We start from the raw sequence: 12,947 nt of genomic DNA on the forward strand, positions 1-12,947 counted from the left end.
AACAAAACTACAGGCTGGCCTCAAACTCAAAGAAATCTGCATGCCTCTGCTTCCTGAGTACTGGGATTAGAGACATGGTGCCACCACTGACTGGCTGATTCTTGATTTCTTTATTCATTCATTGTTAAATACGTGTGTGTGTGTGTGTGTGTGTGTGTGTGTGTGTGTGTGTGTGTGATCTGAAACAGTCTGTATAATGTTATTTGTGTGTATGTTTTCAGGACAGATCATGATAAGTCTGGAGAAGACTTTCTCACACTTAGCGTCCGTAGTTGCCTGTAGTTGCCTGTTTCAGGTTGAAGCCTCTCGTCTCCCCGCCCACATCCACATTAGCATGTACACATACTACAGTGTTGTCTTTGCTCATCTTGTGCTGGTGAGACTCATGTCACCTCTAACATTCCCAGGAAGCACAATCTTACAATCTCCCTGCCCCTCTCCTGCAATGCTCCCTGAGTTCAAGAGTTTGTGTATACATTGGGCCTGGGCTCCACAACTCTGCATTTGGGAGGTTGTGGACGTTTCTTTGATATGGACTCACTTTCCAGGTGAGACCTTGGGAATGCTGAATTTTTCTTACATCGCTATCAGTTCTTTTTTCCCCCATGTTTTCTATCTTGGCCAATAGTTTCCTCCTTGAATTGTTCATTTTTATAAACTGTTACATGAGGTCTGGAGACACGGTTCAGTCAGTGAAGTGCTTGTTCTTCAAGCACATGGAGCCAAGTTTGATTCCCCAGAACCAGTGTAAGTACTGGGCATGGTAGCATGTGCTTGTTTGTGTCAGCTCTGGGGAGACAGACAAGCAGATTCCTAGGCTTTCTGCCTAGCCAGCCTGCCCTAATCAGGCAAGCCCAGGTTCCAGTGAGAGGCCCTGTCTCAAGAAAGATGAACAGTGCCTAACGGACTCACAGCCTGAGTTTGATCTCTGACTTCCATGCACACACATGTGCATATGCACCATACACACAAAGATATACATACATGTACGCACAAATACAAAAGTTAGATAGCTATAACCACATGCCCCCTAGCTTTGCTCTGTGGCTAACCTGAATAACAAAACGCAGTGCCGGTCACCAGCAGACTTCGCAGACCAGTGATTTCTCGTTGGTCCTTACAGCATCTGTTGTTACATAGTGACCTGGGATAAAAACCTAGCAGGGAATTCACACAAAGCTCAATACGAGGGTACTGAAACATTTTAATGTTTGAATTCTGTGAGACAAGCCTTATTATGCTGTCTATAACTTGGGAAACACAGAAATGTTTGTTAACAATATTTCTCACATTTTGCAATATTCGGCAGGTTAAGCTGGGTGTGGTGGCTCAGACTTGTAACTGCAGCACTTGAAAAATCTAAGCCTGAATTTTGTGAGTTCAACAGCAGGATAGGCAACTTAGCAGGACCCTGTCCCCCAAAGAGAGAAAGAAAAGAAAATCTAGAGACTAAGCAATAAATTTTAAAGTGCTGTGAAAACATTTCTTTCAATTCTCTCTCAGTACCCAAGTTTATTTCTTTCAGGGGTAGACTCGGGCTGGTAACAGTGTTTCTCTGGGCTATATCTCTAGAAACCCAGTGCTGCATTTGGCGTGTGAGCCAAGAATTGAGGTTTAGGTTAGCCTAGATGAAAGGTTCTTTGTGCTGAATTGTGTGTGCTTCCTCCCTAGATTGATATAGAGATCAACGGCAGTGCGGTGGATCTTCATATGAAATTGGGTGATAATGGAGAAGCCTTCTTTGTGGAGGAGACTGAAGAAGAATATGTAAGTCTCGAAGGTCACGGCCCCTGTGCACATTGTGCCGGCTTCTAGAACACGTCTCAGAACAACTGCTCAGCTCTTCCCATGCTTGTGTGGATGATTGTTATTGCCTAACAGGCTTTCTTTACATGTTGAACTAAACCCAAAAAAAGCTCACACCAGCTTTCAGGGTTTGGAGACTGTCTAGTATCAAAGGGCTTTCCTACTTCATGTTCACTAAAGCTTATGACTTGACTTGAATTCATTCAGCTCTGCCTCGAGATGGATCTCTTAAACTGTGTGTGAGTATGTACATATGTGACCTTTAAATTCAGAAGACATGTTTACAGGGCCAGAGAGATAGCTTATCCCGTAAAGACACATTCCAGATAGGCAGTGTGACAATGTGAGTTTGGTGTCTAGAGCCATATAAAGATGGAAGGAGAGAACTTCTCCAGAAAGTTGTCCTCTGATGCCGTACTGATGCTGTGCCACCCACCTGCCCCCCCCATAGTAATAAGGGTTTTTTTTAAATGATTCTTTTGTTTGTTTAGGAATACTATACCCATGACCTTAAGAGCCACTGAATTATGATGTCAAGAGTTAAGTCAATTGGCCTGTGTCATCTTGCATATTAGTGTACATGTGACTTCTATAAGACAGATCATCTGTACCAGCCCCATGTCCTTGTGCAGTCTGGGTATTCCTGAGTGGGAACAAGAACAAACTCTTCTTGATGTAGTCAATATGGCTCTTTTTAAAAACCCTGTAGAAGCATCACTATCTTTTTCCATAAGAAATTAAATCTTAAAGCAAAAATAAGAAGCTTCAAGTTATTTGGATACAGAGACTTTGGGGGTTTGAAGGTGAACTACTAATTTGATGTTGTGAATTCACAAAGAGAAAAATGACAACAAAAATAACAAATAGCAAAACAGGATTATTTTGGTTGCCTTTTTTCTGAGCTTGGGAAAGAGCGCCAGTGTAGGCACTGTTCTGTGGGGTAGCCCTGAGGTTATCCTGTTGTCTTCCTGGACATCTTACTGGTGTTTTAGTACCTCGTTTGCATTTATAATAAACACAGTTTCACCTCCTCAGAAGCAAAGGCAAAGAGCAGAGTAAGGCATCATAAGCATAATTGTGTTTGATGTTTCTGAACATCAGATGTAGGCCCTATCACTGACTATCATTATGTAAACCAGTGATCCTTTGCCTGCTACAGGGCCTGCCAGCAGTTTTGTTTAGAGCCTGCTTTAGCAAGGTCAACTCGAAGAGCATCAACTTTGCAAAACTTTCTCTGTTTCATATATGACTAAATAGACTAGATTTTCCTATACAATTGTAAATTCTAAGACATCCAGAGCTACATACTAAGGGCCTCTTTAAAATAAAAATAATACAACAAAAAAAAGTCCCGATTCATCCTACAAATACTAGAATTACTCTTCTATGAATAAATAATAATAAAATAAGACCTGCTTTTTAAAAAAAAAAAACATTTAATTATTTTGTATACAGTATTCTGTCTGTGTGTATGCCTGCAGGACAGAAGAGGGCACCAGACCTCATTACAGATGGTTGTAAGCCACCATGTGGTTGCTGGGAATTGAACTCAGGACCTTTGGAAGAGCAGGCAAAGCTCTTAACCGCTGAGCCATCTCTCCAGCCCAAGACCTGCTTTTAAAGGGGATTAAAAGTTAACAAAAACCCTATTATGTGGTGGAGTTTTGTTTTGTTTGGTTTGGATTTTTGAGACAGGGTTTCTCTGTAGCTTTGGGGCCTGTCCTGGAACTAGCCCTGGTAGGTCAGGCTGGCCTTGAACTCCCAGAGAACCTCCTTGTTCTGTGTGCCCCCCCCCCCCCGCATAGGTGCTGTTTATTTAGTTTTTGTTTATCTGACTTTTTGACCATTATCAACATTCCTTTTCAGTCAGCAATTCTATAACAACCCCTCTTTTTAACGGTTTCCAAGGTGTAGATTTGCCTGGTTTATCGAATCATCTTATTGGTAGATGTCTTAATTATGTTTCTATTGCTGTGATCTATTGTGTGAACCATGAAGTTCACCCTACAGCTTACTTCATTAAGAGAAGTTAGAGCAGGACCTGGAGGCAGAAACTGAGGCAGAGGCCTTGGAGAATCGCTGCTTACCAACGTGTTCCTTACGGCTTATTTTCCTATACCAGCCAGGACCACCTGCCCGCAATGGGCCAGTTAATTTGTGCTTGTCTACCTCTCCTTTCTTCTGATTGAAATAAATGATTGAGAAGTTCACTAGATTTAATTTATTCAGTACTAAGTTGAAAAGTTTAATTATTCTGAATATCAGGCTGCCTTTTCTTCCTCTGAGTTCCTGAGAGGATACTTGGATCGAAGTGTTCTGATCTCCTCCATTGTCGGATGTTGCCTCTGTCATGATCACTTCCTCACTTGGCTCTCAATCCTGCCCTGCTGCCCTTGTCAGATGTGGTCTTGGCCTTGGCCTCTGCTTCACCAGGTTCTTACCATCGCATCAGTCCTTGTAATACTCAGCACACTGCTGCCACTTTGATAGCTCTTTGTACAGAATTTAATCGGCTCAGGTTATTTTTGTTGTTTTTGTTTTTCAGGATAGGGTTTCTTTGTGTAGCCCTGGCTGTCCTGGAATTCAGCTACTAGGCTAGCCTTGAACTCAAGGAGATACTCTTGCCTTTGCCTTCTTCTTACTGGCACTAAAGGCGTGCTCCCCCACTGCCTAACTAATCGGCTCGGAATTTAATTGTAGGCTTTTCATCTTCAGTGCGGCTCTGAGAAAGACTCAGTTACATACTGAAATGAACTCACGTTTATTTAAGTCTACCTTTACGGACTATGCTCTCTTACCCCTGTGAAAAGTTGTATACTTGAGAAATTAATTATTGTTTTGATAACTGTCCAGTTTGTTGTAGATAACTTTTCTTTTATTCTTTAAGGAGAAACTACCTGCTTATCTTGCCACTTCGCCAATTCCTACTGAAGACCAGTTCTTTAAAGATATTGACACCCCTTTGGTGAAGTCAAGCAGAGATGAAAGGCCATCTCAGAGCCCAGATACTTCTCACACCTTGGAAACAGAGACAGTTTTCGCTCCAAGTTCTGTGAAAAAGAAGAAACGAAGGAGAAAAAAGTGCAAACAGGATAATAGGAAGGAGGAACAGGCGGCTTCTCCTGTCGCAGAAGACGTATGTGATGTGGGTGTGAGCTCTGATGATGAAAAGGGAGCCCAGACAGCAAGGTAAGATTCCCAGTCTGGACAGGGGCTTGTGCACCCAGTAGAGCCCCAGGCAGCCAGTAGCTGCTGCTACTCTTGAAGGTGTGTAGTGTGAGTCTGATGCCCTCACCCAACTGTTTATTGTGGGATCAGTGAAGGAAGAAGCATCACATCCCACTTACTGTCAGATCTGGTGTGCTGCTAGTGCTCTTCGGGACAGTCTGGAGGCGTGCCTCGTTCCATTGAGTACGTTTCAGAAAAGAGACTGTCGGCTCTTACTGAGCACTTCGCTAGGAGTGCACAGATTCAAGTGGGAGCATTATAGTCCAGTTGTGTAGCTTTCCAACCCTAGGGTCTTTCCCCCTCCCCTTCCTCTGCACCTTCCCTGCCCCTTTGTCCTCCTCTCCTTCATTCTCTCTCTTCCGTCTCCGTCCCCTTCCCCTCCTTTTCCCTTCCCTTCCCCTTTCTCTCTATTCCTGTCTTCTATGCCCTCCTCTCCCCTTCCTTCATTGCCTGCCCCATCCCTCCCTCCTCCCCTTTCCTTCCCTTCCCATCCCATTCTCTTCCTTATCCCCTTTTATTTTCTGCTTCCCCCTCCTTCCACAGGGTCTCACTGTAGAGCACAGGTTGGCCTCAGACTCATAATCCTTCTGCTTCCAGTTCCTGAGTACTGGGATTGGTATATACCAATACACCTGGCATCCCTTCTCAGGTTCTTATATTTGGTATCAGACCTTTTCCTGGGAAACAGAGTTTTGTTTTGAGTTTATAAGTTAAAGGAGTTTCAGTTTAAGTGTGAGTTTCTAATCACCACTTACATACCAGTTAGTAGAATTACTCAAAACCTGTAACACTTTTCAAATCAGAACTACCTGAAATTTCAAGGGAGCAGTTTAAGGCAGAGTGTGCATTGTTTTCTCACTTAAGCTGGAATTTTCTTCCACCTGTTTGACTGAGCCCTGGAAGGACATCCATGTGGTAGTGGTTGAAGAACAAATGGCAGTTTCTTTCTGTGCTCTTAGCCCACCAAATTTAATGGTGTGATTCCAGTTTACATTCAACACACTATCTTGAGTGTTCTATAAGAAGCTCTTAAACCTGCGGGATTGTGCCTTATGCTTTCCAGAGATTTCCACATGCTACCCCATATAAACCTCATACTGATGTGTGATAAATTCCCTAATGATGAAAAGTGAAGTCATAGCTTTTACTTTGGACAATTTATTGTACTAAATGGAGCAACATCCCTAGCCTATCAGAAATTTTTAATCACATTTATTTTATATCCTTCTATGATATGGCTACTGGCTATCCTCCTGTTATATGGTGGGTGGCTTTGGTCATACCTCCTTGATCATGTTAGCCTTTTCCAGAAGATGCTGCTAATCATGTTGATAAGAGACTTGTTGGTACCCATTTTTGCTCTCTTTTTCCCTTTCGTAGAGGATCTTCAAATGCTTCCTTAAAGGAAGAAGACTATAAGGAGCCTCCACTCTTCCATTCCGGGGATCACTATCCCTTATCTGATGGAGATTGGTCCCCATTAGAAACGTGAGTATCTCTGAAATTTCTATTTTCCTAAGGGAAGAGGGGGGTACATATTAGTAGCTTTTATGTTATTTGATAGTAATAACACTTTCTGTTTATATAATAGTAGAGTAACCATCAGGTAAAATTTAACATGAATATGAACTGTTTTTAACAACCATTTTGTTCCTAAATTTAATCTTATTCTGATGGTGTTTGCTAGTTGTAAATCTGAATAATTAGGATAGAATTTGCTCTCTTACTTTTAAATTCTATTATTTGGTGTCAAATAAATAATGTAGTGAAAGAATGTATGGTCATACTGTTCATTTTCTGTGACCAAACCTTCAGAATTTAAATGATTTTTTAAGTTTATGTATTTTATGCATAAAATTGTCTTGTCTACATATATGTCTGTGCACCGTATGCATGCATGGTGCCTACAGAAACCAGAAGAGGAAGTTGGATCGCCTAGGAGGTTAGTTACAGGTGATTACAGTTAGCAGATGATTGCCAGCTGCCATGGATTCCTGGGAACTGGACCCAGGTTTTCCAGTTCTTTACCACTGAGCCATTTCTGCAGCCCATGTTAGCTGATTATTAATCGTCCTTCCTGTGTGTTTCCTGTCTTACAAAATTAACTGTATCATTGGTTTCCTGTGAGACGCAAACATTATGGAGGGCCTACAGGAGACCTGGAAAATCCTTAATAATCACTGTCATTTTTACTTTAGTAAAGACCTCAAGTGGAATGAGCAATTGATGTTTCCCTCAGTGGAGTGTCTGTACTTGTAGTTGACATATTCACACTTACATTTACTTTTCTCTACACACTGAGCCTTGTTTTTCTTTGTTCTTGTGTGTTTGCAGCACTTATTCCCAGGCTATGTGTCCTAAGAGTGATTCAGAGTTGGAGGTGAAGCCCACCGAGAGCCTGCTCAGATCTGAGTCTCACATGGAGTGGACGTGGGGCGGGTTCCCAGAGTCTACCAAGGTACTGGGACTTACTGGAAAGACTAGGATGTGTCTGAGTATGTTGCAAGGAGGCCACTTGTTCCTCCCAGCCACCTGGCTAGCTTAGCCCTGAAGTAACCACACAGAAACTGTATTAATTAAAACTGCTTGGCCCATTAGCTCTAGCTTCTTATTGGCTAACTCCTACATCTTTATTTAACCCATTTCTGACAATCGCTATATCACCACGAGGTCGTGGCCTACCAGAAAAGTTTCAGCACGTCTACCTCCAGCCACAGATCCATGGCGTCCCTCTGACTCTGCTTTCTTCCTCCCAGAATTCAGTTCTGTCTTCTCCGCCTACCTAAGTTCTGCCCTATCAGGCCATGGTAATTTCTTTATTTATTAACCAATGTAAGCATCACCCAGAGGGGGCTCCCACATGATGAGTAAACACCAGTAAAGAGCCTTTGCTGTTAAACAAAGGAAGCAATTTCTTATTGAGCTCAGAGCATAATGCTGGCATTGCCCTCTTGTGGTTGAAAGATAAATAAAAATTAACATTTCTTTATGAAATTTCCATTATACACTTACTTATAACTTAATACAATAATATCTTTTGTGTTTCTACATATAACAAATAATGCTGAGTAAAAAACTTTAAAGATACCTAAAAGAAACTAGAGTTTCCACACTGAAAAATTAAATCCCAAAAGTTAGGGTAGGATCTCACTCAGCTGGTGAAGGTTTGCCTGCTGTGCTCTAGACAGTGGGCAGGAGGAGGTTCATAAACTTTTCAGCTGCTCACGATGAGGGAATAATGTACTGAAAGATCCATTTCTTGGAAGAAAATCATTTAAATCCCATGTTGAATTCAGTTTTGTAAAAACAGAAATTGACTTGTTTATATGACTGAGTGCTTTAAGTTGCCTTAAGGAACAGTAGGGTCGTGAATGAAGTTTTTCTGTGTGCTATAAGCTGTTTCCCTCAAGATGAGCATTTTTAAACAATTCATATTTGCAGGTCAGCAAAAGAGAAAGATATGACTGTCATCCGAGGACCGCTACAATTACACCGTCGGAAAACACTCATTTTAGGGTCATTCCCAGTGAAGACAGCCTCATAAGAGAAGTCGAGAAGGATGCTACTGTTGAAGATACTATCTGTACCATAGTGAAACCCAAACCCAGAGCCCTGTGTAAGCAGCCAAGTGATGCAGCTTCTGCTCAACTTCCTGAACTGCCTCTCGAGGCTCCTCAGACTTCATCTATGTTAGATGCAGACCATGTTCCCAGTCCATCCTCAATAGACGCTCCCTCAGAATCCAAACCAGCTGCTAAAGTAGACTCACCAACAAAGAAGAAAGGTAATTGTGTGTTTGACATCACACAGCATCAGTGGATGGTGTCTTATTTCAGTGTCTCACATACTGTGAGACAGCTGTCTTTGTGATCTCCAGTCAGAACATGTCCCAGACTTCATGGTGATGACTTACCCATGTGGCTTCTCTTCTCTAAATTCCGAACAAGATGGTAAATGCCCTTCTATTAGTTTGAGTCAATACTCAGTGGACCTCTAAGAAGTACTAAGAAAGTAAATGAATTGTGTTCTGATCAGTTGGTGAGTACAGTGGCAGTACACTGTCGGTGTGAGGAAATCATATGTATATTCCCCAGGTACACTAAGCATCTGTGCTATGCTTTTGTTTTGTTTTGTTTTTCGAGACAGGGTTTCTCTGTAGCTTTGGAGCCTGTCCTGGAACTAGCTCTTGTAGACCAGACTGGCCTCGAACTCACGGAGATCCACCTGCCTCTGCCTCCCAAGTGTTGGAATTAAAGGCGTGTGCCACCACCGCCCAACCTGTGCTATGCTTTTAAACTAAGGTTCTGCCAAGATTCATGTGCTGTCTTTGATTATTAACTAAATATGCTAGTGAGTAAAATCTTAAATGGCCTTTTGCTTAAATAAAAGTAAAAGTAGAATAGAGAAAAAATATTTTCTCAGACATCTGCTTAGCTAAAGGAAATTTTTTGTAGGTTTCGTATGGTTTAAAAATAAATACCTACGGGAGGTTGGAGAGATGGTTCGATGGTTAAGAATACTGGCTGCACCCGAGTTTGATTCCCCCAAACCCACAATCAAAAGCCAGAGCTAGTGATGGAAAGACTGGGATCGCCCTGTGAGGAAATGAAAGGCAAAGGCAGAACCATTAGCCAAAGCCTGCAGGCTGGCGGCAGTGCCCACCTATACCCGGAAGTGAGAAGGAGAAAACAGGCTCCTTCAAGTTGTCCTCTGTTATCCACATGTACATCAAACTCGGGTGCTAAGGCCTGTTGCCTGTGCAGAGTCATCTGACTGTAATCAGGATTTCCTAACCTGCATATGGGTACCAGGAAGGGCTGGGGCTAGTCGCTGGGTAAGATCTTTCCCCAGAGACCTCATTTTTCATTAAATTTTCTAATGGCAAAAAAAAAAAAAAAAAAAGAATACTGGCTGCACTTTGAGTGACCTAGATTTGATTCCCAGCATCTACATGGCAGCTAACAATCATCTGTGATTCGAGTTCCAGGGGACTCAGTGCTTTCTTCTGGTCTCTGGGCACCAAGCACATGGCCATATATCAGGCAAAACACCATACACCTAAAATAGAAATATTTTTAAGTGTCCACTAACTATTAGTGCTTTCTTTCACTAATTTCCCTCCTAAATTGGTGTGGATGAGCCCAGCCCTTACTCTGTAACAATTGTCTCAGTAAGAGTCAGAAACTACACACATTGAATGTTGACTTGGAGCCTTTATCTAAGGAAGTAAAACCTTACCTAAAACCGCCTGTCTTATTAGCTGAGTGCCTGCTTCACTTTGAAGACAAAAAGGAAAGGAGCATGGAACATTCCATTTTGACAAACTGATACAGACTCAGATCATTCATAAATGAGTTGTCAAAAATAAGACTGGCTGTCAAGGGGATCTGTGACCAAATCTGATGACTAGCTGACAGTGACTCTCAGAAATCTACACCAAGTATTCTGATGTAAGAACTGTTAAGGGGCATGACCAGGTCTTGTATGGTCTAAGACACTGTAGGAATTCACAGGGATAGGAGAAAGATTCCTACTGTTGTCTAGCTTTATTCTCTTCACCGCCCCCCCCCACTTGATTATGAAAGTTTTATACATACCGTGGTACATCACTTAGTGACAGAGCTATTGTCTGAGAAGTATGTCATCAAGCAATTTAGTATTGTTTTTTACTCAGTGTAAATCAATCGACTTGTCCTCTTGGTGTAGTCAGGAGATGCAGGAAACGTGCCAGGATGCTGTTGCTAGTATATGATGACATACTGTTTTAGATTTTAGTAGGTATATGGGAGTATGCCCTACACTAATAGTAAATATATAAGTAAGTCACTTTCATCATTATCAAGCATTATATCATGTACATCATTAGATTGCTGTACTAACAGGACTAGCGATGCCATAGGTTCATTTACTCCACTATCATTACAAACATGGTATGTTCCCCTAAGACACTACTGGGTACCACCATTATATGTGCATCCACTGAAGTATCCTTATGTGGTGTGGTGCACAGCTGTGTCTCCTTGCCATCTCCTGACTCACAAACAGCAAGTTCTAGACATTGTGACATTTCTCCCTTAAAGACCCCAGGACATGCCACCTAAGTATATTCTCTGTAGAACTAAAGTACTATTGACAGACACACAGAGAAAGAAAGAAGCAGGGCCAAAGTGAGGACAAGGGCAAGGCAGGAACCCTTCTAGGGATTGATCTTTGGACCTTGCTTTAGGTGGATGGTGGCCCATTCTGTTTAGAAAACTTCGTGCTATTGCAAGTTGGTAAATAGAGAACAAATTCTTATCTCTGGTGTGTTTTTCTTTTAATAACAGGTGTCCACAAAAGAAGTCAGCACCAGGGCCCTGACGACATTTACCTTGATGACTTAAAGGCTCTTGAGCCTGAAGTGGCAGCTCTCTATTTCCCTAAAAGGTAATGTGTGTTTGTGCGGTGAGGTGTGAACAACTTGAGAAACCCCAGTTGTTTCATCTGAGCAAGAGGAACAGAGTGATGGTCTTTAGCTAAATCTGCTTATGCTTCGGGTTGGGGAAGCTCTCAGATAGTGTGTGTTGTTTTGAGTGCAGTGACTTGAAAATAATGTGTTGTTTATGAAACATTTAGTACAATAAGGAGGGAGAGAGACCTGCGTGAGAGGTGTGTGTGTGTGTGTGTGTGTGTGTGTGTGTGTGTGTGTGAGTGTGTGTGTGTGAGTGATGCTGGTGCTACAGTGCACACTTGTGGAGGGCAGAGGACAGTGGGGTCGGTCCTCTCTGCACTCCACAGGCTGTCAGGCTCTCTCAGCAAGCACTCCACCTGCTCAGCCATCCTGCGGGCCTAGTTTAGTGTTCTTTATAGTGTTCTTTATAGTCCTTAATAACAAACTGAATACACTTGAGGAATTCTTTGGCATTTGTTTTATTTGTATGTTTTAAACAGCACATTTTAATTTACAAACATTTTACAAAGAATTTCTTCACTCCTTTGAAGAATGTGAATCCACTTCTGAACCTGAGTCTTATAAGGCCCCATTCTCGGGGACCCTGTGTCCCCATAGTGCCCATAGTCCCTACCATGTCACAAAACCATTCTTCCTATCCCTCATTATTATAAGGTAACTCAACCATGAACCTCAAACACAATGTATGTTAACCGTGTTCCCAAGTTCATTTTATCCTAAAAGGAACTACTACTTAATATACTGATTATAAAACTTAATTTTATTCTCAGAAAATGTGGTTTGAATTTACTGTGCACTATATACAAGCATTGTTTTATATGATTTATTGGGAAAACCTACTTCATTTTTTACTTGGAATGGAAAATGAGATTGATATAAATATATTTAAGATTTTTAACAGATATTTTTGAGAGGTTCTTAAAGTTTGTTCATAACTCTGTATAGTAGACTATCTTAAAATACCCACATACTTTATTTGAAGTAATGGGTTTTTATAGATGAAAAAACTGAAATTGGTCCAGTTTTCTTAAGGGTAGAAAAAATTAAAATGTGATCTGTTAGAATTATGGCTTTCTCTCATTTCCCAGTCCTCTTACTTTAGTTTTATATTGGATTTTTTTAAATATCCCTATTAAAAAATAGGGAGCAAGGCCAAGCATGCTGACACACACTTCAATTTAACCCAGCACTCAGGAGGCAGACGCAGGTAGATTTCTGTGAGTTAGAGGCCAGCTTGGTCTGCATAACGAGTTTCAGGGCAGCCAGCTGGAGTTCATAATAGAACAAAGGAAATCGTCACTAATGCAGTGGAACTTGGTTATAGTTTTGCTGTTGATTAGCCACATGTAGCGGAAGGACTGAAAACTGGGGCATGTCATCGGCTCTTTTACTGCATACGAGTGTGCTCTGTTGTGATCGTCACTCTATATTACTAAACAGTCATAATTTTACAGCTGATGTT

At 41.6% G+C, this 12,947-nt stretch overlaps 1 protein-coding gene across 5 annotated transcripts in view; it reads left to right on the forward strand.

Moving 5' to 3' along the window:
- Positions 1-12,947, forward strand: part of LOC121434727 (phosphatidate phosphatase LPIN2) — a 68,722-nt gene that overhangs the window by 42,158 nt on the left and 13,617 nt on the right. For all 5 annotated transcript variants that reach the window (XM_041633649.1, XM_041633650.1, XM_041633651.1 and 2 more), the window contains exons 3-8: positions 1,672-1,767; positions 4,694-4,995; positions 6,415-6,522; positions 7,369-7,492; positions 8,476-8,818; positions 11,361-11,460. In XM_041633649.1, coding sequence (XP_041489583.1) covers positions 1,672-1,767; positions 4,694-4,995; positions 6,415-6,522; positions 7,369-7,492; positions 8,476-8,818; positions 11,361-11,460 — 1,073 coding nt within the window. The remainder of the gene's footprint in view (positions 1-1,671; positions 1,768-4,693; positions 4,996-6,414; positions 6,523-7,368; positions 7,493-8,475; positions 8,819-11,360; positions 11,461-12,947) is intronic.

Source organism: Microtus oregoni, unplaced genomic scaffold (genome assembly GCF_018167655.1).
Source record: "Microtus oregoni isolate MIOR12 unplaced genomic scaffold, Mior012 000044F_ref0000062, whole genome shotgun sequence".
Lineage (NCBI taxonomy): Eukaryota > Metazoa > Chordata > Mammalia > Rodentia > Cricetidae > Microtus > Microtus oregoni.